General features: G+C 43.9%; 1 protein-coding gene across 6 annotated transcripts in view; it reads left to right on the plus strand.

The window, feature by feature from the left end:
- LOC102785360 (calmodulin-binding transcription activator 1-like) overlaps positions 1-26,174 on the plus strand; it is a 55,850-nt gene that overhangs the window by 20,964 nt on the left and 8,712 nt on the right. For all 6 annotated transcript variants that reach the window (XM_035905114.2, XM_006784469.3, XM_035905115.2 and 3 more), the window contains exons 4-13: positions 9,525-9,592; positions 12,278-12,413; positions 14,498-14,569; positions 16,450-16,603; positions 17,994-19,858; positions 21,174-21,300; positions 21,788-21,922; positions 24,978-25,126; positions 25,748-25,932; positions 26,019-26,097. In XM_035905114.2, coding sequence (XP_035761007.1) covers positions 9,525-9,592; positions 12,278-12,413; positions 14,498-14,569; positions 16,450-16,603; positions 17,994-19,858; positions 21,174-21,300; positions 21,788-21,922; positions 24,978-25,126; positions 25,748-25,932; positions 26,019-26,097 — 2,970 coding nt within the window. The remainder of the gene's footprint in view (positions 1-9,524; positions 9,593-12,277; positions 12,414-14,497; positions 14,570-16,449; positions 16,604-17,993; positions 19,859-21,173; positions 21,301-21,787; positions 21,923-24,977; positions 25,127-25,747; positions 25,933-26,018; positions 26,098-26,174) is intronic.

Here is a 26,174-nt window from a genome sequence, read left to right on the forward strand (position 1 = left end):
AACTTAAACTGTAACACAAAAATTTCTATGATTTTTATACATTAATGAAAGTGCACTGGATGGCTCTAACAAATGTGGAAAAAAGAGGCTTGATGCACAACATCTGCTTTTAAAACCGAATAATATTATGTTTCAATATCATGCAATGGCCCTAATGTTGTGTATTCCTCCATAGAGGAGTCTACGGAGTCCTTTGAAAACCTGGACGAGGTGTTTGTGCTAATATGCTGTGTTTGGTGCATTATGGCCAGACATCTCCACTTTCGGTCTCGTCTTTCCAGAGCACATTGTTCCAGAAGTCTTGTGGTTTTTACAGATCCAACGTTACAACATTACAAAAAGTCCTACTACAATGAGCTTTCTCCTGCTAGCCCTAGAAAACAAGCCATACTTGATCTTTTTCTAATTGCACTGTCATGTACTTCAACCTTTAATGAGCTAACTGAGGACTGTAAAGTCTGAGCTATAGATCTTGGGGGTTTTTTTTTCCAGTTTTTCTGAGCATTCGCTGATCTGACCTTGAAGTGGATTTGCAGGGACATCCGCTGCTAGAAAGATTGTTGCACTGTGTTAACCCAAACCTGAATGCTCTGGACCAGCAAACTGCCAAAATCTGCTCACACTTGTTGATGATCAATTAATCAAGGGAACTTGATTACGAGCACCTTCCATATCTTTATGGAAGCAGCAAGACTTTACATAATTTTTCACAGGATTACAGAGAGACTTCTGAAAACTTTTTTTCACATGACTGTAGGTCAATTATGATTGCGTGTTTTAAAACCTACAAAGCATTAATTTCTGCTTTGTTTGTATTTATGTTTGTATGCTCAATTTATTTCTCGGTTTTTCAGAGGAGGTTGGCAAAAGGGGTTAATTGGCCGCCCACAACATCATATCCACAACAAAACATAGTGAGAGAGGTGTGAATCCCATGGTGTTGTGTCTAGCATTTTCCACTAACATTATTCTGGAAATGTAAACATTTACAAGAGTTACCCAGGGAAACATATACATTTACTGGTAAATATGCTGTTCCCAACATCTACCGTAATATATAAAGATTTTTTCAGTGTCTGTGTGTGTGTGTGTGTGTGTTTTTCACTTTCAGAGTGAGTTATGATATCTGAGCTGTTCCATTCAGGGGCTCACAGCAGGAGTCCAGTCTTTTCCTCTCCAACTGCACTTCGATCTAGCACTACATATTCCTCCATCTCCCCAATTCGGTCCTCTTCTTCCTCCCTCTCCTGCCTCGCCCCCCTCGCTGATGTATGGAATGTCTACTCTCATATGGAGTGTGTTTGTAAAAGTCATGGTAATCAAATTTCACTGATTCCCGGGGGATTAAACAAGGTGGCATTTGTGTGTATGTGTGTGCGAGTGCGTTCTGTCGCTCTGCATATACACTATTAGCTGTGCACTAAGTTGTGTATTGTAGTGCAGCTGTGTCATTACTCTAAGACCAGCTCAGCTGTAATATATCATCCATCATCTTGTACACCAAGGAGACAACTATATATGGGATAGCAATGCTGCATTTGCATACCGGCAGAGCATATACTGTGTTTTAATTGATTCAATATGCAGTATAAAGTGGTTGAAGGGGGCATTATAAACACCTCAAGGCAGAGGATCTCACTTGTCTCAGCTGCATCTTGACCAAGTCACAGAGATTAAAAGTCTTGTTTTCTGGATTGTGCGTCTGACTCAGACACTCACAATAACAATATTGTTTGCTTATTTGAAATCAACCCTAACACTCGAGGCAAAATCACTCTCTTACAAAAATGAGATGATTGCAGAGTGGAAGTAATTGCTCATGACTGCTGCAAACATGGCGGCAGCAACATTTCCCACCCACAAAACAGGTATTACTTAGCCTAGGTGCACAATTACCTATTGTTGGAAGTATATATGTTATGGCAGTATGGCTATAGGTTTAGCAAGTTTTAACTATGTTCAACACACAACTTCAGCCTCCTTTTTTTCTGTGAGACTCTAAGCTACAATTTCTGCCTGCTCTTAGGTGTTATTGCATGTTGAACTAGAAAGTCACACCCCATTACAGTTCATATGAGGTGGAAAGCTACCAGGACAGCCTGGAAGGCAATGACTGATGTCTGTGTGCCTTTGAATCTCTAAAAGTGCATTAAATTAGCAAACATTATATAGCTTTGGCAGAAGTATTTGCAACAAAGCCAACCAAACTTAAGTAAACTCAGTGTCTCCATAGACAAAAAAATATGCTTGCTGTCAGAAACCATATGTGTATATATATATATATATATATATATATATATATATATATATATATATGTGTGTGTGTGTGTGTGTGTGTGTGTGTGTGTGTGTGTGTGTGTTGTAGCGGTAAGAGTTAAAGATAGCACACCTTCTTTGGCGCCCACTGCATGAATCACAGTACTTGAAGAGAAGGTGATGACTCTGGGCTCTACCTTGCATTATGTATCTTTACTGTAAGTATAGTGTGAAGAGGAGCCCCTTTGAATCTAGTGTTACACTGTACTGCAAACTATTAACTTCTACAGCATTCTGCAGTTCACGTAATTTGTTCGAGATATGTATACTCTGTCCCTGGTACTATAGTTTAATACAAATTGAAGTGCTGGAAAAAATTCAGGATGGATCGGTCCACATCAAGCTGAATTCACAATGATACAAATCCATACTTTTTACCACAAGACGCTGCGTAAATTCTGCTGACTCCAGATTTGTGTTTATACCTTTGCTCAGTTCAACAGGAAACTGATTCACTGTCTGAGATCTTTTTAAAAAATAAGCAATAATAATTTATTTAGCCAAAGAAGAAAATGTTCATTTTATTAAATTGAAGTTGCAGTAAAAAATGAATTCTGTGGGGACGTTGGTTAAATTAAATTCTCCATCTTGATTCTATTGCTTGTGGTCTTGCTTAATTGTGAGTAATCAAAGCAGTTGTCCAAGTGAAAGCACATAATTTGGTTACATTTGAAAAAAAGTTTGATTTCTTAGCAAGAAGTGAGTTTTGCTCTCTCTCTCCCTCACTCTTTGAAGCGCGAGCTGGCAATCATCAGAACTGGGAACACATTGGGGACTGTTTTATTAAACCACGTGAAAGGTACATTACATTTTGCAATACCCTGAAAGAGTGAGCGCAGGTCCACAGCCCAGGGCTTCGTCCTAGGCAGAGACAGATCAAACTGCACAACAATAGAAGCCAGTGAGCGGAGCTGGGTTGATAACCTTTCATGTTTACTTTTGCTTATGATTGTTATGACTCCACCTGCCCGTCTCCCAGATTGAAGCCTCCAGCTCTATTGTCAGTAGAAAAGATAAACTCGAGATTGCAAGCAATTTGTACATCTGTAAATTGATGCTTGTCTTTGGCAGCTTGTTTTTGAGGAGAGTTAAATATGCATGACTTCAACATGGGTGGCTCCCAAGTTTTCTTTTCTTCTTCTTCTCCAAAACAACAACCAAATGACATGAAATCTTTATTTGTTAGAAACAAACAGAATTCTGAATTGATTTAGATTTAGATTTTGATCTCCACGTGAGCTCCAGGAGCTAACTAGATTTGTTTGTCTTTTCTGAAATGCAGCTACAGTCATATTTACCGAGCGTGCGTGCGCATGCACACACACGTACTGAACAGGTGCGCAAACACACGTGCATGCAGGCACACATGCACACACGTATGCTCCCATCTTTAGTCGGTTGAGAAGGAGACAAACCTAAAGATCGCCACAGAGACCCATCTTTCAAATTTATTCATTAAACTCCCAAATGCTCCCCTTAACGAATGTAATTAGAATATGGTAATGAGAGAGGGCTGAACCAGGGAGTGTTATAATACGCTTAGCAGCACAGAGGGAGAGAAGGGGGGGGGGGGGGGGGGGAGAGAGAGAGAGAGAGACAGGGAAGGAGTAAGACGAAAGAGAAATAGAGAGGCTGACTGACAGGGTGCCAATTTATGTCTTGTTGTAAACAAGTATTTATGCCAATGAGAGGTGGCACACACTTTCTTTCACTCTCTCTCTCGCTCCCCGTCTCTCAGTTTGTCTCTCTGTCTCTCTTTCTCTCCTTCCTTATCATACTAAACCTCCTCAATAACAATAACATCAACAATAGCAGAGCAGAGATCACCCTCTGAGGGAAGAGTGACTCACAACGAGAAGAGACATCAGGGGTTAACACAACCACTGGGGACTCCTTCAGTGAGGCACCCTCACCCCCCACCGAGCCACTGCTGCCACCAAGTCGCTTTCTCTTCTTAAAAAAAAAAAGCCACTGCTAAATGCGCTTTCATCATTTGAAATTTCAAATATCCGTCTGTGTGTGCAAGTGTGTATGTGTCTGAGCACCCTTTCCTGGTTAACTTTGCGGGAGTTTTTGAGGACTCTGACAAGCTTTATCCAAGACGCCCTAACGCGGCGGGGTTCCTGGCATTGTGTTTGACACCACACACCTGTTGCTGTCTTTGATGTGCTCACCCCCCTGCTGAGAGAGTGGGGGCCGTCTCCTCAAATGCAAATGCAAGGGAAGAGGAAGAGGACAGGTAAGGTGCGCAAGAGAGGGGAAGTCTTAGAAAAATATGATTGATGTTCCCCCAGTGGATTGAGGCGGTCTCTTCTTCGCTCTCAGGTCTACGCTAAAAGAGTTTGTGCTACTTTCAATACCGTCAGTGAGTGTGTGTGTGTGTGTGTGTGTGTGTGTGTGTGTGTGTGTGTGTCGCCACTTTCACCGTTTGGACCTCTGTAAATTTGGAAGGGAGGGTGATGAGAGGGAGATGAGAAAATCAGGGGGGAAAAAAGGCAGAAGAAGGTGAGCTGTGGGAATGGGAGAGGTGGGAGGAAAGTAAAGAGGTCAAACCAAAAAGGAGATGGAGTGAAGGAGAGGGCAGAGAGATTTTTTCATTACAAAGCCATCACTCACATGCGCAGCAGCCACTACATACTCTCAGACTCTTCAGAGACTAAGCCTCCGCGTTGTGTGTGTGTGTGTATACACTTGTTCATGCTTGTGCATCCTTCCATGTATATTTTTGACATGGGGGATATTTTTGGGTGCACGCATGTCTGAGTGTGAGCGTATGCGCCTGCGCGTGAATGCTGCGAGAGCTGGGGTGAGACAGAGATGAATGCGATGCACATGTCTCTTTCCCAACCAGGTGACAGAGGCGGGCCCCCACTGAAGGTCAGACCTTATCCCTCAATGATAGCCCAACATTAAATATGTATGTGTGTGTGTGTGTGTGTGTGTGTGTGTGTGTGTGTGTGTGTGTGTGTGTGTGGTAGTTTTGTTCCATGTTTAGGACCTTTATCAGCATGCACACCAACCTTTTTGAAACTATTGGTCTTTTTGGGAACAGCATTTTATGGGATCCTGGTTACCTTTAGAGTTTGGGTTAGACTTTGAGGATAACGTGTGTGTGTGTGTGTGTGTGTGTGTGTGTGTGTGTGTGTGTGTGTGTGTGTGTGTGTGTGTGTGTGTGTGCACCCAGTTTGGTTCATCCTTATGACCTTCACCATTGTACACACTAACCTTGTTGGCACCACTGTTCTTTTTTGGGAGCAGGAGGCCAGCTTTTAATGGGATGAAGGTTAAGTTTAGGGTTTTGGTTAGACATACAGGATAACGGCATAAACATGTGTGTGTATGTGTGCAGCTGTGTGTTTGTCTCGCAGTGTGTCACTGAGAGAACAGGAGGATAGGCAGACAAAGCCAGGACTAGTTTTGTTTTTATATATTTATTTTTGTATACAAGAGACTTTGTGTATTAACGGCCCATTTGTATGCATGTGTGTGCATAAGTCTTTTATGTCCATGGCCGTGCATGTGTTTGTTACTCAGTGTGTGATGAGGTGTTTATATGATAAACACAAGGCAAGCTTGAGAGGAATTCTGATCAGGGGCTTTGCAACAGTTGTTATGGAAACAGCATTAAGCAGTTGTATTAGCCAGTGGAGGTAATATAAAGGCTGTTGAAAGTAACACACTGTGGGGAGAGAGGCAGTTTGGGAATATAATACAAACTACACATTATTGCTCCGGTTTACAATAGACTTGATGAAATTTTATTGTGTGGCTAGAACAGAACAAAATTATCCTCGTCATAAGTCATTGTCTGTCTCTCTGTTCGAGCCACACATTTTAATTAGCCAGGTTAGAGAACACAGTGCAAACAAGACATTATTGGTCTGGTTTACAATAGACTTCACATCATTAATGTCAGCTTAAGGCAAAGCCTAACTTAGTCTGCATTCGGCTTTCTCTTTCCAACATAATCTTTGCTGCAGCTCGAGACTGCACAAAAGAGCCACCGTTGCTCCATGACATTGGTGATTTTTAGAGGTCAGCAACGAGCGTTACACAAAGGGATGCTGAGAGATGAGCCGTGTCACATTTCAGATCACAAATCAAATAGTGTTACGTGTGGATTTAACGTGAGACAGCCATATAAAATGTGTGTTTTATACGGTGAAACTTTGAAGTAAAAATATATGAAACAGACCAATAAATGATGTATAACATAAATAACAGAAATGCTTTATGCTTGCTAAAAAAAAAAAGCAAAATGAACTCTATGAATAGAATGCTTGTAAACATCAGGCACTTGTAATACTAATGCGGTTTGTTTCACCCCCTTCATATGGTATGTATACAAGACTCAAGGAGCAAGGCAGAGACAAAATTCTGTAGTTGAAAAGGACCTTCAGTTTGTTACCTCCTGTACTGCCAAAATAAACTGCTCAATGCCAGATGATTGCTTTGGTGAGAACCAGCAGCAGCCTTCATTTGAGGCACTTCAAATGGATGTGACAGTTCCAGTTTATAGACAGCTCTGTTTTCCCCCGATCTCTGTCAGGGTGATGCTCATCATTAGACTTCAGACATGCGCACACACATGCTCTCACACATACACACACACACACACACACACGCTAGCCTGTAGCTAGACCCTATAACGGAATCTCCCTGGGGAAAGCTCCTGGATAAGTCTGTTGCTGTGTAGGCGAACCCCCCCCCCCCCCCCCCCCCAACTTCCCCATCCCTCCTGTGGAAATCTCCCTGAGGTCTGTGAGTGTGTGTGTGTGTGTGTGTGTGTGTGTGTGTGTGTGTGTGTGTGTGTGTGTGTGTGTATGGCTGTCTGTCTGCTGTTCTGTACATGCCAGTTTCTTGGAGGGAGATGGTCTCAGTGATGCATGAGTGGGAGGCTGATTTCCCTAACTGCATCACTCGCTCCAATCTAACTTCCCACTTATGCTCTCTGCTTTGTTAGATACTTCTTAAGTAACTCTGTCTCTTTCTCAGTTTCTCTCACACGCAGACAGACAGGAATAGGTGTGTGTTGGGAATAGTGCGCGTGTGTGCATTCAGGCAGGCCTGTCGTGATGTATTATTACGTAGACTCACACAGACATGCAGAATGTCTGGGTTTCTAGAGTAGATCCCTTGAGGAAGATACTCGTCCCTGTCCGTGTGTCTGGCATAGCAATTATGCACGCACGCATGCGCGTGCATGTACACACACACAGACACATACACACACACATGCACACACAGTATTCCTAAAGGGTCAGTGTGTCACCATCACCAGGCATGCTCAAAGCACTCCATCACTGCTTTCTACTGGGACAATAACAGTGACTTCCTGAGGTTCGACCTTCACCGTCTCACTTCTGTCACTCCTCACACGGGTGAGCGTGAGTGCTGTTGAGGGAGTGAGCAGCAGTGTGTGTGTGTGTGTGCAGTGTGAATGTGTGTGTGGGTGTGTTTTAGAGTGTGTCAGGCGGCCGTTTCAGCTGACTCTTCTGTTTCTAGCTTTTTTAATGGCTCTTATGGGGCAGGCCTTTAATTGCAAGTCTCTCTCCCTCCTTCTTAATCCTCCCATCCTTCTGCCTCTCCCAGCCCCTCGTCTCCTCTCTTCTTCTGCTCTCTCCTCCCGCCTCCCACTGGCTGACAGTCACTAGGGGGGCACAAGTGCCTGGCCGGAGCTGTGGAGGCCGTATAGGATATTGACTTGCTGCGGAGTGGTTTGGGAGGAGGAGAGGTGGCTGCCTGTCACAGCTAATGAATAGATGCATAAATGAATGAGGCACTCCTTTTGCATTTGTGTGTGTGTGTGTGTGTGCGTGTGCGCGCGCGTGTGCATGCGTGTGTGTGTGTGTGTGTCTGTTGTTTGTGCCGAGCTTTGGCTGAAAATGTGCCTGTGTGCATCCAACCCAACCATGACTCGGAGCAGTTTTATGTGCCTGAGACAGACAGACAGACATTAATAGTGGCCAGCTTGAGAGTGATAATTATTAAGGGTGTGATAACAGCCCAGCCCACACATACACACGCACACATAAACACACATAAATGTAGGATGAGGCAGTAAGGGGCTGGAATGAGAGGAACAAATGGAGGGTACATAAAAAAATAAAAACAATCCAGTTAAGTGCAAGCACCCTTCAGCTGTTCCCCCCCATCGCCATCGCCATCCCCACCCCTCCCTTCATCTCGTCTGATCGGTGTGGAGCTGAAACACTCTCTTGCCAAACTGGGACAAATACCTAAACACACACACACACACACACACACGGAGAAAGAGGCAGAGGAGGTCTGGAGAGGAGACTGTTGATCTGAGGGGGCAGATGAAGGAGTGCTGGAGTGTTGATGTCTTCTTCACTATTGCTTTGTGCCACATTTCAAACACTGATTGCCTTAAGAGGACAATTTACATTTCACAGTCTTTCACAGCAAGTGGGTGAGATGGGAGTCGGGGAAAGAACAATGTTTCAAGGAGGAAGTCAGGGGTTACAGGGTAAGGAAAAGGCGATGCTGCGTGAGCGACTAAAAAGCAGGAGGTATAAACAAGAGTTTCTTTTGGCTGTGTCTCTGTGTATGTGTGTGTGTGTACGGGCGTTTTGTTTTTCCTTACTCTTGGTAGAATGCACCTGTACGATTTGAACTTTCTTTTTCCTTATTGGATTCATTTGAGTGTGGAAGAAGAATAGAAGTTATGTGGAGAGGAGAGCTGAGGAGATGAAAAGAGAGCCAGAGGAATTAAGAATCGAGTTAGGAGCGAGCTTTATCTGCCGGGAAACTGTGAAACTGCCAAGTACAAGAAAACTTTTCCTATCAGCGCACTCTCTCAGCTAGTGTATAGGTCTGCACACACACACACACACCCACCCCCTGTGCATGTGTGTGTGTTTATGTAGCATGTGTGTGTGTTTAGGAGATAGCTTTTCCTCCCCAGTGGAGGGAAACATCAGTGTGTCAGTGAGTGTGATTGGTTGTTGGCCCTGAGGGTCTGTCCTCTATATCTGTCTTCTGACTGGCTGCACTGTGACCAATCAGACGCCCAGACCTCACCGTGGCAATCAAGATAGTGACACGCTCTCTGTGGGCATCAGCAGGTCATCTGGAAATACCTGTTATGTTTTATCTCTCTGTGACACACACACACACACACACACACTGATACACATACGCACACATACCAATATAACCTTTCTGCCTTGTCTCTGTCTCTCTAGGAAATTGCTGCATATCTCATCACTTTTGAGAAACACGATGAGTGGCTGACGACGTCGCCGAAAACCAGGTGAGGGGAGAGAGAGCAGACAATGATTTCCACACACGTACAAAAACACAGTATCGCTCAATCAGTCAGTGGCTCACGTTGGTTTAATCTCAATGACTGAGCGCCTCTGTTTGATTAAAACATTAGTGATGTACGTCGACTGTCTCCAAAGGGTCCTTCTAGCCGACCTGCTCTACATGTAGAGAATGCTCCAGAACATGCTTGGACTGTAAAGCACCTAGTCAGCTGGAAACGGAGTATTAATGAATGTAAATGTATTAGGATAAGTGATGTATAATTCAGATGAGTGAGGGTGAGGGGGGTTTGTGTATATAAGATGGGGTGTGAACGGGGATTCACATGCCAGAATTGAATATTCATCGATCCGAATGAACCATAAGCAGCTCTTTTCCTAGAATGGAGAGAGGTTATAGCTAGGAAAGTGGGTAGGAAAAAGAGGAAGAGAAAATAAAAGACTGAAGGAAAGGGCAGTGTGAATTATTGATAAATCGCCTTATTGACATTTACTCTAGTTAATACAGATGTAAGTAGAGGACTGAAAGAGAATGAAAAATGACAGAGATGGGGAAACAAGAAAGGAAAGAAGAAAGTAAAGTTAAGGAAGTGAAATGGTCACCCCCGTGGCCCCATTTCTGATTACTGACACCGCTGAAAGCCCCAGGATATGCCTCTGCGCTCCTATTGTGCCAGCTAAAGGACTCTTCTCGGGAGCAGCCGGAGGCCAGCAGCACAGTTTATGTTGTGGATGGATTTCTCATTGATTGGTTGTGCTGCCGTATAGCCTCAGTCTCCCAGCAGCAGCAGCAGCAGCAGTCATATTGGTGTTATTGAGCAGCAGTTAGATATAATCCCATTTACACATGACATGAGGCACGATTAGAACAGATTACACCTAATCCCATCAGATGGAAAGATCAGCTAACGGGGCCCGTGACATTTACGTGCAGCGCATACGTTTTTGTGCATGCGTGCACGTGCACGCTCGTGCGTTTGCATTCATAAGTGTGCATGTGTTTGCACACTTGTGGGGGGTCGATATTAAGATAACAATCAATGACCTTCATCTCTTCCCCTTGACTGAAATACCTCATTTGTTCAGTGTAATGAACTCCTCCTTCTCTCCTCCCTTACCGGATTTACCCACTCTGTCTCTTTATTGTGGCGTTTTTGTTTTGTTTCTTTTTTTCCCACTTTCCTCCAAATCGCTGTTTTTGCTCTGCTACCTTGTGGAACAGTGGAAAAGCTTTTTATATCCCACACATCACAGCCTAGTTACAATCAATAGCATTTATGTCTGCTTGAATCAGAGGGTTTGTGAGCAGTACGGGCACCATCCACGCGCCCCTGTCGCCACACACACACATGCACACATACGTATGAACCCGTGTGCATGTGCTGCCCACACACACACACACACACACACATGCACACACACATCTGAAATCATCCATCTTCTCCATAACATAATTAGAATCAGCAGCTCTAAGATGACTCACGCTGCTCGAGACAGAGACTAAACTCGGCTTTGATGGGAGGGTGGGGGTCTCCACTCCACTAAGAAACTGGCAGGCTCACCCCCCAAAACAGAACAGATTTAAGGTGTCAAAGAAAATCAGCTCAAAGTAAATTCAATTTCACTGCTCACAGTGTTCTGAGTAAATTATAATCATCTAAATCCATATACATATATGAGAAGGGAAGGAAAGGAAAGGAAAGGAAAGGAAAGGAAAGGAAAGGAAAGGAAAGGAAAAGAGATTAGATGAAAGGAGAAGCACAGGTTAAGATAGCAGCAGAGGGAACAGATGAGATGAGCAGATCAGAAAAAGTGGAGGGGAGAATGGGGGAACCAAACAAGCCTTAAAAGAGAAAATGAAGAGATAGTGTGATAACAGGGATAAAGACTAGAGGTTGATGAAGACGAGGACAGTAAGAGGAGGTGTATGAACGTGTGTTTGTGTGCATGTGACTGCCAGAGAAAGAGCAAGAGAGCATTCGTGAGTATATGTTAGTTTATTGATTGTTAACGCGTCTGTTCTCTCTCTGTTGCGGTGAGATAAGGCAGAGAAAGCATTTTTCAGCGTCCTACACACACACACACACACACACACACACACACACACCTGTCCTTAATGTTTGAAAGTATAATGATTGATTGCTGGGTAGCAGGTTTGACATTGAGCCCAAAGAACGCACGGCGGTGGGTCCTGCCACCTTTGATATCGCTATAGCCTCGGTGTCTCACGTGTACGTGTACATGCATGGCTCCTGGTGTGCGCCTGTGTGTTTGTGTGTGAGCATCCTGATAGGTGTATATGGAATGGGAGCTTAGAGGCCAATGTTCCTGCCGTGCCAATAAATCACCCTACTAAAATATTAACATGTAGGAGCCGGAGTCTATGTATGAGTGGGGAGGGAGCACATGAGACCAGCTCACTTGACTGTGGGAGAGTAACGCTGATGTCACTGTGTACACCAAGAACATGTTTTTTTTTTATTCTTGTTTTTTTCTTGTTTGAGTTGAGCAATCCAGAAGTTTTTGGGTACTACGGGAAGTTTTAGGAATGCAGCACAAAACTCATGTTCTGTTCAGTATCCCAGAGAGCTGCATTGCTGCTAGCTTCAAAGACATTTATTCTGAATGACCAACCTAATACCTGACTACGTCTTTATCCTGTATCCCGTCAGACCTCAGAATGGCTCTATGATCCTCTACAACCGTAAAAAGGTGAAGTACAGGAAGGATGGGTACTGCTGGAAGAAAAGGAAAGATGGCAAGACCACCCGAGAGGATCACATGAAGCTGAAAGTCCAGGGAGTAGAGGTGAGAGGCTGCAGTGGAAAAACAAGTCGATGATCTTGTTTGCCGCTGAGTGTGGTTTCACTGCCAATCTTGTCTCTAACTCACTCTCCTTCACTTGGAGGGGCCGCATACGTGTAGCACAAACGAACACACAGCCGAAGCTACAGGCCACTTTGTGACCTGGGAGCAAGTGGTGCCAATCTTTCTTTCTCTCCCTTCCTCCTCCTGTCCCTGTCTCAATCCCTCCCTCTGTCTCCCCTCTCTCTCCCTCTCTCTCTCTCTGTGAAGGATAAGAGTGTGTTTGGCCTGAGGCCAGGAATGATGTCAATGCCTCCTTCAGCAGAACAGAGAGGGGTATCGATCCAGTCTCAAGGCAGCGTCTGTGTGTGTGCGAGTGAGTGTGTGTGTTTGAGTCACATCAGCTAGCTCAAAAATTGATTATTCAGCAGGAATATACCAAGAGGTGAGAGGAGTGAGCATGCATGTGTCAGAAACAGAAAGAATGATTTGGAATGGGGAGCGAAGGAGAAGGCACATGGATCCTTGTGGAGGGCTCAGTAGTTTTGCATTAAAGGAGAGCTGGAGACACAGACGTAAAAGGAATAATTGAGATCAAGTATTCCCTTTTGCAACTCACAGCTCCACGCTCACGTCCCATTTCACATGCATTTCCCTGCAAATGTTCATGGATGCACATGCTCAAACACATACACAAGGCAGCCGCTCTCTCTGGTACTTGGTCAGTAATTGTTTATGTCACTGTTTCCCGTGACCCCTCAAGCAAGTAAGTAAGTAAGCAATGTGTTGAGCACGGGAATGAGGGAACAAGGAAAGCAGCGAGATGAGCAGAGGGAGAGGAGCAGGAGGATGGGGAGCGGCAGGAAGCATGAGAGGAAAAACATAACCCTGGATGGAGAGCCTCCTCATATCGAATGGAAATATATGGAAATGCACTCTGCCTTTGGCAAAACACACTTTAGATAGAGGGCTGGCTACTTCTGAGAAGAGGCAAAATGGCGAGAAAATACAAGTGTGTGTGTAAGAGAAAGAAAACAGGGCAAGTTTTAACTGTGGATTATATACTGCCTGATTGCTGAGTATTTGCGTTTGTGTGCAATATTGTCTGCAAAAACAACCACTTTATGTGCTGCATGTGGGTGTGATCGTGTGGGTGTGTGATTCTTGATTGTACTGTGTGCGTTGACCTTGATAGAAGGCTTTTCTGCCATCATTTCATCCTTCTTCTGTCAAAAAGAAAAGCTCACTTCATTAAGGCCGGGTATTGATTCCTCGATACATTTTGAGTATTGACTAAAAAGTTTCCACTGTGCAGATGATCAAAAACTGTCAAAAGCTCCAAACTGGAGTCTGACTTAATCCACGGTCAGACTCTATATCTTGTTCACGTATTCTCTAAGATAAGATGTTTACTGGTGCAAGTCATATTTTTGTGACTGCTCTGTTGCAAAACAATTTCATATTCTTTAACTTCAGGTATTACAAAATCATATTGCAGTTTGTTTCGGGGGGTTTGAGAAATCTCAACTGTTTTACTGGCACCAGTTTGCACTATTTTGTACATGCACTATGTCAGCATCCCGCCCTGGATGAAGTCCATACCAAACCCCACTTTTCGTCATACTTTCCACGCTGAGGCTCCACTCACACTTTATGCTTTGCTCTCCTCCTCCTCCTCCTCGTCTTCTTTGTCCCCTTTACTGTTGCTGATCTGTCTTGCAACGTCTGTAAGCCGACAACATTGTAACTTTTTGTGAATTCCAAGTGGGTTATGCCTAGTCTTGCAGAGGCAGTAAATTTCACAATCTCTTGTGCTATAATTGTCAGCATCAGATTTATGGTATTTTAGAAAAGACATTAGGAAAAAACGCATACAGCATGTTTGCAATTTAGTTTTAGCACCGCAATCAATACAACCTAAGTGGGTATAACCTAAGTTCTCCTCTCCTGTTCTGTCCTTCAGTGTCTTCTCCCCCTCTCTTCTCCTTTTTTGTTTTTGTCTCGCTTTCGCCATCCCCCTTCTTCTCTCGTTAACCAATGTAATCTCTTTTCCTCTCCTCTCCTCGCCTCTCCTCTCCTCTCTCTAGTGTCTGTATGGCTGCTACGTCCACTCCTCCATCATCCCCACCTTCCATCGTAGATGCTATTGGCTGCTGCAGGTAAGCCCACTGCCCTTTCCAACCTTTCCTTATCGCACAGCATTTATAAACATTTAAAAAAAATGGTGACTTGTTATTACTTGTCATTTAAAGCACCATAGATTTGTCATTTTGGGGCTATTCCCCCTCCCGTTATGGCCACTCCATGGCATTTATTTCAGCTGTGTTAGTTTTTATTTAACATTCTACCTAAAAAGGACTGCTAGAAATTATCTAGTATATCATTAGTTTTACACAGAGCTTCACCTGTTAAATTTTCAAAACAAAACACTAAGCTAAACCATAAAGCAGCAATAAAAGTCCTCCTCTTCTGAATTAATGAGGCAGACTCGGACTGCTGGAAATACTGTCACAAAACTGGGCTCCCAATAAAACTTAATGTTGTTTGGCCAAAAGGAGTTTCCTACACACACAATTAGACCGCTGGACTACACCTAGAATAGGCTCGGCATCTATAGCGGGTGATATATACAATGCCATGCCTTGCAGAGCGGCAAAAACATTTCTTCTCCAGAAGTTGACTGTAACTTCCTCGAGCACAGTGTGATGCCTAACACTGAGACTCGATGCTCATGGCGAGCATGAAGGACTCAGCCACTAGTCTCCATGTGGTCCTCTCCAAGAAAACACCCCGAAGCTACAAACAACACACACACAACCTGCTCTCACGAACTCGCGCGCACAAACAGACTCACGTACAGATGTCTACTGTGTATGAAAGCGTGTTGCTTTTCAACAGAGACGTTGGACTCACTCTGCTGCTCTTGTGAGAGACAGCACAGAGCAGCATTTGTGTGCACGCTCCCCACGCACACCCATACAGGTCTCACTCTCTCTTTTGGGCCATATAGTCACCAGGACCTCATCATCTTCAGATGGCAGGCTACATGATTCATCATAACATGCCTGCATACATTTATATACGCATCCTCTGTCTCTCTGTCCATTTGAAAGAAAATAATGATTGAATATCAGGCTATGGAAATGTAAAATATGGAAATGTATACTTATTTATTCATTCAATTCCAGAATTTCCTGCATAATTTGTCACATTAAATTTACAAGAAAATTTCAGCCATCAGCATAAATTGAACATGCCCTTACCCAATACATTTTTTTGCAACACGCCCCACTAGTTAGACTCTCATGGTCTCCGGCTTTGAAGGGAAATTTGACTTTTTTTATCTTTAATGTGCCATTTTCTGCTCTTTGCACATATATCAAAACACATCAGTGGAAATGGTCATAAATCAGTCTACGAATGCTGTTGCATTGCACAGTGAGGTGCTGCAGCAGCCTACTGTGCTATCCTCTTTCGGAGAGAAAAGTGTTCCACCTCAGCAGGTCCTCCCCTCACCTGAGTCTGTCTACTGAATCTTTCATCAAGAGGAGCTTCTCTCTCTCTCTCTCACTCTCTCTCCAACACACACATACACACATGCAAGTGAATGCACTTGTTGAATCATTCATGGGGTAGAAATTCCATAGGTCTGCTGGTGACCTGCAGTATAGTGAGAATTGTTCTCTTCCTTTGTTTCTCTCTCTATATATATAAACGTAACACACACATACATGCACAAACACACATGTAGGCACTGCAGGGTTAGAGAGAGTGATGAGTGGGCTCAGGCTGATAAATCTTTTATGGGCAGGTGAGAGAATCTTATCTGACACGCAATGTTCGACCTCCTCTGTATCCTCCGCTTTCTCTTTCACTTTCCTTATGCACTTCTCCTTCCATCAGTCCTGATGTTGATATTTTTTTTAAAGATTTTTTTCTTTTTCTCTCCCATTGGTGGGAAAACAGTGAAATCGCTGAAATGATGAGCTTATGCCACATGTGTGCATTCCTTTGTTTGTGTGTCCTTACTGTTTGCTAGAACCCAGACATTGTGCTGGTGCACTACCTGAATGTACCGGCGGTGGACGACAGCGGGAAGCCATGCGGCCCTGTCCTCTGCTCCATCAACACCGACAGGAAAGAGTGGGCAAAGTGGAGCAAGGAGGAGCTCATTGGACAACTCAAGCCCATGTGTGAGTTCTCTGTGCATCAGCACTTACACGACCTTCCTCCTACTCTCAAGCACTCAGGTTTTTAGCCCTCGCGCTTTTACTAAATTCGGGAGTGCGGCTAACCCCGGGTCAGTATCATTCCACTTGTCGTGTTCAAGTAACACCGGCAAAGATGCTGAAGAACCCAGACAAGCATGAAAATGAATCAGTAGACAGTTAGTGTGGAACATCTAAAGCAAAGATCGTTTGGTTCACTGGCTTGTTTTTATCTTTGGCAGCAGAATGGAGCCCTGTCTGGAGCTGTGCCATCATTTATCAAAAGAGACAACAGGTGTTGCACTGGTTCATTGTTGATCCTATGAGGGGTTCGCTGTTGCACTGAAAAGAAATATGTGATGTAACTGCAGCAGCTCACCGTTTAGTTCCTCGTTGTAAATCAGCGATCCGAAAAAGAAGAGTGGATGTGCCAAAACATAATTACCTTATGTTGATTAACATGTGAATAAATGATATGTACTGTCATTATAAAGAATCTTGTTCTTTAAAAATCCATTGTAGTAAGAGATATCTGCTACATATTTTCAGGCTTTATGCAGTTATTTATATACATATATAGTTTTTGATGGCTCCAACAGTCAACGCCATGCTGCCACCTAGAGGCAGATACAAATTGCAACCACTAAATTGAGGGATTGAGGGAAAGAAGACAGGGATGCCTGAAATATCCATCATGTATTATTCATAAATGAGCATCAGGGAGTAGATAACTCCAGTACACACACTAGCGCACATATACACACACAGAGAGATCTAATCGCACCCATCTTTTGATCTGCATTGGAGGGGCAAATAAGGACAGCTGCCCAAAACTAAGTGGCTTGTTGACTTAAGTACTGCTTCATTTCTTCTTCTCGCTTCTCCACATGTCCTAATTTGTTCACACAGCTCTCTGCATTTCCCCCCATCCCAGCACTTCTGGTTTGATCACTGACTTGATCCCTCAATGGTCAAAGGGGTTTTTATTGGCATTAGACCTCTGACACTTAGACTGGTGTTTGGTGTTTTTTATCCTCTTTGAAAAAATGAACCGGCTACATACTGAACCTGTAAATGAATACAGCTAGTTTAAAGTTTGGAAATATCTTTGGGTAGTAAATATCTTGCAAAGTAAGCAAATTGTACATTCAAAGGGTATTTACTTAAAGTTTTTGCAGCAGTTGTATCAGAGTCTCCATGAAGTCAGTTTTCAGTGTAGATTCTGAACACTAGAGGGTGCCATTACACACTCTTAGATGTATATGAGTTAATACTACAATATGTTACTGGAAAATTTGACCTGAAAGTATGAAAGGACAGAAAATGATGACAGATGTTTGGTTCTTTGTTGATGTTTTGTTTTGTTTTCTGCCAGGTGCTGGAAGCAGCCTGCATCAGAAATGTTCCAGTGTCAAGCAGCGCATCATCTCCTCCAAGCAGGAGTCAGGAGCAGCAGCAGGAGGGGGAACTGCAGTCAGTACCAATGTAGCAGCAGGCCAGAGAGCTGAGGAAGCAGATGGCACAGAGGTCCAGAACAGCGACGTGTCAGAGGGCCAGACAGAGCCCAATCCTGGAGGGGGGAGGAGCAGAGCAGGTGGAGGAGAGAGGAGGAATGGCAGGATAACCAAACCCTCCTTACTCCCACAGAGCAGCATGGAGGTGTCTTCTTCTACTTCCACCAACCAGGTAGAGGTCCCTGACACCACACAGAGCTCCCCGCTGTCAATCACCAGTGACATGGCTGACAGTCCTGCTCTTGCAATTGGAGCGGGCTTATCACAGAGCACAGCTGTGTTCATGTCTGAGGTCACCACGCTCACTGGGGATTCGGTTTATTCCGCCGGCCACACCCACCTGCTGGCAGCTACCCACGACAGTGCCACCGCTGGGATTCTGTTAGCTGTTGCCCCTGAAAACCAGAGATTTGCATCGTTTCCTGGTGGAGTAGGATTGGGCGAGGGAGGAGAGTTGGTTCTGTCCAGCTCTTTAGACTCTGGTGGAGCAGTCAGCCTTCCTGAAACCACCATGACCTTTGACCCCGATTGCTTCCTCAACAATCCCAAGCAGGGCCAGACATACGGAGGAGGTGGAGGGAAGACTGAGGGCTGTAACGGTGATGATGGAGGCCTCCACTGTTCCTCTAATGGCTTTGTCTACAGCCCAACCCTCGTCAACAACATCAAGACGGAAGCTACACCCCTAGAACAACCCCTGTCCACTCAGAGTAGCTACGTAGGAGAAGGAGCTGGCCTCAGCCCCAGCACCACGCTGGAGCAAATGGATTTCAGTGCCGTCATGTCATCAGCCTGTGTCCCAACTCTGACCCAGCCTTCACACCACCCTTCCCCAAGCCTCTTCCTCCAGGCCTCCCCTCAAACAAGCCAGCCCTCCCAGCTGCAGACCAACGGTACTGAGGCAACCCAGGAATCTGGCGAGGCCCAGGCTTACATAGGCCTGCCCACGGTGCCAACAGACTCTTCAGTTGCCAATGGAGACTCACATACACACCTCCATCAATCCAGGACAGACCAGCAGGCCCTGTGTGCAAGGAATGGGAAAGGATCAGCAGTGGGTTCCTTTCCCCTGACACCGCAGGATACCACTGTCGACCAGTCAGGCAGCAGAGGACACCAGGAGGTCGGAGGCCTAGACAAGCCTGCTGAAAATGGGGGAGAGTTACTCCTCAAGACCGGAGATCCTCGTGAAGCATATGCCAGTGTTGACACAGAGCACTACCTCCAACCCACAGATGACAACAGAGGAGAGGAAGGCGGAGGAGGTGGTGGAGGAGGAGGAGGGGAAAATGAGATCCTTTGTAATGGTGTGAGCTTGTCAGGGGCAAGCAGCTCAGTGGTGGCCAGTCCTCAGTCAATGGCTACAGGCGCAACCATTGAGGGGGCGCTCTACAGCTCTCCACTTCCTCAGCAAGGTGGGGGGGTGTCAGCTGCAACAGCTGGAGCAGGAACAGCCATCAGTCTGGAAGGCTTTGAGGCTTCTTTTGGAAGCCAGTTTTCTGATCTCATCAATGATTTTATCTCAGTTGAAGGGTCTGGGAATGGGGTCGGGGCAGCTGTCAATGGGGTTCTGATGCCCCAGGAGGGGGCAGCAGGAGAGGAGCAGGGCACAGCAGCAGGCCACTTGCAAGGCTCTGAGGTGGAGCAGGGAGCTTTGGGTTTGCTCCAGGAGACTGGGAGGCTGTTTGGCGTGACAGACTACTCCCCAGAGTGGTCTTATCCAGAGGTTAGTAAACCCAACTTGATTGTCATTATTTATTCATAATTATTCCCTACAGTGAAATTAGTCTTTGCAGCACATGACTGAAGGTGGCTCATATGAACGTTAAGCACTGAAATCATGCTGAGCACAATTTGTACCACCAGCTTGCTTGTGTGGTCATTAAGGAGACCGAATATTTCAGACTCAGCTGACTGGATTTTGATGAAATTTCAATATTTAACTGATTCTTCAGTATAGCCTCATTAATTTACCCATGTACCATTTCTAATATTCCAGACACCAGTCTGTGATATAATTACCACAAATACTTAAGATAAGACTGCATCTTGCCGCCATAATTTCCAAAAGCTATGGCATACTGAATTTTATGGCGGATTAAAACTGCCAAAATTTAAATTAAAGAAATATCAGAAATAAAGAAACTGAGTTAAATACCACATAAACGACTTTGTAACATAAATTGATATTTTAGTTTTACCTTTATTTTCATCTCTCTATATTTGTATTTTTCTCATCTACTACAGACATCACAGTTTATTTATGTACATTTTAAAATTAGGAATATTGTACAAAGGTAAATAAATACAAAAGGCAAAGCAAATCAATTCAGTTTACATTTTATTAGTGACTTATTGTGTGCACTTTTAATATTACTTTTCATACATTTAAAAGCATATTTGTATTTATTTAATAACTCCTTTATTTAACTATTTATTATTTTGGCCGTTTTAATCATCCATAAAAGTCTGCTACTGTGTTTTTACAGCTTTCATTTGAATCATCACCAATACATCCTTTTCAGGTTTAGGTTTCCTAAAAAAACATCAACAGTTTTCTCCAAAGGCCAGTGATCCATTTTTGCACTAAATGCCTCCTTAATTTGCCGGCAATGATGATCTTTGTGTATTGCATTATTTTAGCTACACTGGCAGGAACACAGAACAGCTTCATTCAGGCAGTTCAAGCTAATTTGCTTTGCTTTGATGTAAGGCGTAGCACAGCCTCTAGGGGCTGCTAGCAGTCATGGATCTGTCATTGCCAAAGTAGCAGGTAGCCTACTTTGTAAATGAAGAAGAATGAAGACCAAAGCAAATATTTAGGCGCCTGGGTCCCGGACATTTGTCTTAGTCACAGATGGGGTTTTTGATAGAAATAAGGCATTCTGCATACTAACACACATACACACATCAAGTGACGTGTCTCATTTCTCTAAGACTGTTGTTTAAACTTATACTCTGTAGCAGTGTACTGTAAACACACACACACACAAAGCTACACTGTGTGATATTACTCTGAGACATTTACCTGTCTGCTGCAGGGTGGAGTGAAGGTGCTCATAACAGGTCCATGGTTGGAGTCAAGCAGTGAGTACAGCTGTCTTTTCGACCATATCAGCGTCCCCGCTGCCCTCATTCAGCCCGGGGTGCTGCGCTGCTATTGTCCAGGTAACACGCTTGTGCTTGTGAAGACTCTGTTTTGTATGCCTTGGTATTTCTTTGCGAAGCACTTTGTGAGTAAAGTAAGCTTTACTTACTTTACTCTCTCACAACTCACACTTTCCTTTATTTATAAATTTAAACCTTGGTCTGACCTTGATAATAAGCAACTTTTGAAGAAAGGAAGACCCTGACAGGGTTGCTTTTCAGGAGATGCAATCATTTTAATATTACAAGATGATACAAATGAACACATCGGGGTTTTTTTTATTTGTCTATTTTTTTAGGATTAAGTAAATGATACTTGACTATCTGGCTGTTTGATCAGTGTGATTGGGGTAAAGTTCAAGGAAATACTGACTTGCATAAGCATAACATTCACAATATATAATCTGTGATTGACTAACAAACTTTCCTTAAGTTAGCCTTTGACATTTACCACTGCAGTTCATCCAGTGCAGACACGCTCCAACACCTTTTTGATATCCATTTCCAGCCCATGACACAGGACTAGTGATGCTGCAGGTAGCTATGGGCGGTGAGGTCATCTCTTCCTCTGTGGTGTTTGAGTACAAGGCACGCGACCTTCCAGCCCTCCCATCATCTCAGCATGACTGGCTGTCCCTGGATGGTGAGGACCACAATTTTCTGTGTACTGATGGCTGCACTTGTTTCAATGACTTTAGCATGTAACTGTCTTATTGTGTACACAGAGTGCCAATATAAACCTGAGTTTTGTAAAAACACACACACACAATTCTGTGTGTGTGTGTGTGTGTGTGTGTGTGTGTGTGTGTGTGTGTGTGTGTGTATGATGCTGCCACTTTGCTACTCTGTTCTATTCCCTGATTCTCACATCCTGGTGTGAGATGCTTTTTGTTTGTTTTTCTGTACTCAGTGTAATCCTGACCAGTTTTTCCCGCTTTAGTGCGTTCTTCTCTTCTAGCAAGCAGCTGTTTTTTCCGTAACCCTCTGCCTGCATGCAAATTGTATCTAGCAGTAAACTGTTTTGATGCCTGTTGTTTCAATAGCGCAGGCATGTACCAGGCTCTTTCATCTTCACTGACAGCATTCATAGAGATGTTCGGCTTTGCCTGGTTGGCTTTGTTTTGGGCCGAGTCGCTTATTACTGAGTCTTGTTTGCATAAAGGATTGTTTTGTTTGAGCTGTAGATGTTCTGTGTGAGTTAAGAAAAACGTACTTTAAAGGTGATAGAGGAAAATTAAACTTTCTTTGAGTGATCTGGAGAAAGGGGGGGCGCTTTTGTGTGTAAAATATATCTCTTGATACAAATGCAGTTCGGAAACGCACGGGTCTCCTCGGTAAAGGCATGTCCTGGGTCTGCGTTCGCCCCCGTCTCTGCCTTGCGCAATGCGGCAATGCGGCTCCCCGCAGCAGGCTGGCTGATTTTTTTTTTTTTTTTTTTTTTTTTTTTTGCTTTGCTAGAATGAAGGGCAAGGACATAAAGGCACAATCGCGGACCATTTGACAGTCGAAATGCTGGGCACCGCTGGCGGTGGCGCTGTGCAGCTCGTGCTATATTTAGACTCTGTGACTGACTGTGAGTGCAGATAGCGGGCTTGGCGCGTTTCCCCCTCTCTTGTCCTTTGTTTGGCAGAGGCTCAAAGTATGTGAAGCATACAGATAAATAGCTACAATCAAACACCCGTAGCACCCGGCTTTGTCACACGCCGTTGCTCCAGTGTGTGCAGACATGCTGACGACCGAGCCTCCTGTAGCTCCGAGTCTGGCGGGCGGATTTGAAGCGCGCTGTTTTGCCAGACATAAAGTGGAGACTGCTCGCTCCCTCTCTCCTTCTCTCTTGCTCTCTCGCTCGCTCGCTCTCTTGCTCTCTCCCTGCACTTAGCTGTGTTTTTTTGCACGGCTGGAGTAGCAACGTGTGAGTCGCACACTTCAAACTAACGGGGTTGAAGCGGGAACAAGAACAAAGAGAGAAGCAGATAGAGAGAGACTCGCTGTTTGGGTTCGTAGCTTATTTGATTTGTTGATGTTTTTTAACTGGTCTTTGTAGCTCAGCTGAGTTTTTTTTTTTCTTGTGTTGTAGATGGACATAAACGTCCCAATTTTTCACTTTAATTCAGAGCTGTGAAGCCTTTGCTAGGTTTTCATCCCACGTTTTCTGTCAGTTTCTTTTTTTAATTTCAGTAGTTTCCATGTGGTTGCCCTGCCAGTCGATTTTAAACAAATGCAGGTGAAGCTGCCACACGATGCCGTCACGCTGGCTCCCAGCCTTTTTAAGTTGAGTTGTAGAATTGTGGATGAAGCTTGTCTGGTGGACCTGTTCGGTTTCAGCACCACCAGGAGTGGACAGAGCCTCTGAACACTAAGAAGCTCATGTAGAGAGGCCCTGATCAAAACAAGCATATAGAAGAGTGTGGGGATGCTGACGTGCAGATGTGTTGTTTGTGGAACATTTTGGCATGTTTGGATGTTCACGTTCATTTTTGAAAGTTCCTCTGTTTTCATAATTTCCCCAAAAATGGTGTGTTTAATTGATGACAAGAATTCTCAGTGACCTGTGTGTAACAATAAAAAAACCCGAAAGCATTTTACTTTTTGGTAGTTTTGGCACAAGTTTGATCATCAAAAGCATATTTAGCGATGTGCTATAACACTGGAGACTTTCAAATTTGGTGTTTTTGTTTGTCACTTTGGCCAAATCTCAAAGGAAATCAGGAAGTCTGAACAGCACAGTAAATTCACAGGTACCAGGGATAATTATTGTCAAGCAAACTCTTAAAAACCAGAGAAGAAAAGAGTTCAACAGGTGAAAATGTGTCGATATAATGAAAATGCGGTTTCTTGCTGGTCAGTCAGAAAAAATTGCACACAAAATAAACAGTTTATAAGATAAGGTAATAACTGTGCGAAATAAGACTAATATTAGCAGCAGTAATTATAAGGCAGGTAGAAAATTAATTACAAAATAATAAATTCAAGATTTTATTGAACAGTTAAAAAGGGGAATAAAATGACCCATTTAACTGCCTATTTTCAGTTAATATCTTCAACTTCATTATGGGATTTTATTGTATTAGCTTTTTCTATTAACCAGAAATTAATACTGTAGCCGATATCAGGGTCTATTCTTTTTCTCTGTGTGTGTGTGAGAGTGTTTACATGCTGATGCGTTGGTGATAATAGGTGAGGACAGGTGTTTCTGATGTGTTTGGCTGCTAAAACTATTGGAGTGTTTTTGCCTTGTAGTCAGCTGAGCTGTTTTGCTCTGGGATTGGCAGAGTGGAGTGGGAGGAGCCTGAGCCCTTCTGTCACTGTCATGGCCCCACCCACCTCTGGTTCAGTCTTTGTGCTTCAGGCAGCAGAAAGAAAAATAGGAGTGAAATGAGAGCAGAGCAGAAATAGAGACTCTGTGAGAGAGCAGCAGGTGGAATGACATAATGTGCACTGCAGCAAAAACCGCAGCAGCCCTGAAACAAAGGGTCACATGCAACCCTGCTACAGACATAAATCTGCATTGCATACATGCTTATTTACACTCTTACACTCTTGTTGATAATAATGGGAGTCATTAGATTTCAGCCAGTATTGAATCCCTTCTGCTTTTAAGCTTCTCTATAGCATTTATTGAACTCTCACATGGATTTCCCTAATGCCACAGTTTGGTGGTGCTTACAGCTTTAAATGTCCCACCTTCATTCCTGTAGATACCCAGTTCAGGATGTCTATCTTGGAGCGTTTGGAGCAGATGGAACAGAGGATGGCTGAGATAACCAATCAAAATCCCAGCTCAGAAGCCATGGCAACAAAGGGAGGAGGAGTGGAGGGAGGAGGAGCTACTGATCAGCAGTCTCAAGTAAGGCTGTTGTGCCTCTTACGATGAAAGTTCCCTTTAGACCTTTAAAATGTGAAGGCGCACCATAAGAGAAGTGCTAAAAACCATGTGAAACCAAATTCAACTGTTTATTTAAAAGCGGCACCATGTGAAGTCATCGTATGCACAAGCAATACATGTAAGCCAAAAGCTCAGACTCCTCTAACACAATGTTTCACATATATTTTTCTACTTTGAGCTCTAGATGATGTCAAAGAGAGGGGATATCCCTAATATGTGGTCATCTTGGGGCAGCTGTGACAATTCGGAGTGCTCTTCAATCCTTCTGTTTGCAAGTGTCAGCCAATTAAAGGAACAAAAACAAGTTGTTTTTCCTTGACTGATAATGAGCTGAATTTACAAGACAACCTTACAAAGCCTACTTAACAGCACAAATACAAGAATCTGGCCCTGTCCACATACAAAACTAGTGCTGATCATTCTTTAGTGAAGTGCTCAAAAGCAGCATTAGTTTTTACTGGTTTTCCTTATATTGCAAAGGTGTTGCAGTATGGCAGAAAAGTTAGTGACACCTTGAAATATATTTTTAGCATTTGGAAAAGAGGTTGACCGAGTCTATTGTTTTATTTTACAATCTTCTAGATCTCTCCTGATCAGGGGTCATTCGAAGGTCGTGTGGTGGTGGTGTGTGAGAAGATGATGTCTCAGCCGTGCTGGGCTTCTTCTAATCAGCTCGTCCACAGTAAGAACTCCAGAGGAATGACTTTACTGCATCTGGCTGCAGCTCAGGGTTATGCGGGACTCATTCAGACACTCATTCGCTGGCGGTGAGGAACACACAATTACAACATGCCATCTTGACGGCACAAACTGGAATGCCAGTAATTTTAATGCTATTTGTGTTTCTTCGCAGCACAAAGCATGCTGACAGTATTGACCTCGAGCTGGAAGTAGATCCTCTGAACGTAGACCACTTCTCTTGCACTCCATTGGTGAGCAATCAGTGTTTTTTTTGTGCATATTGCTTTCTTTCCATTCCTCTGTGTGTGTGACAGTTGTTTTCCTTGGA

This window comes from Neolamprologus brichardi, chromosome 5, assembly GCF_056152115.1.
Source record: "Neolamprologus brichardi isolate AB-2024 chromosome 5, ASM5615211v1, whole genome shotgun sequence".
Taxonomy (NCBI): Eukaryota; Metazoa; Chordata; class Actinopteri; order Cichliformes; family Cichlidae; genus Neolamprologus; species Neolamprologus brichardi.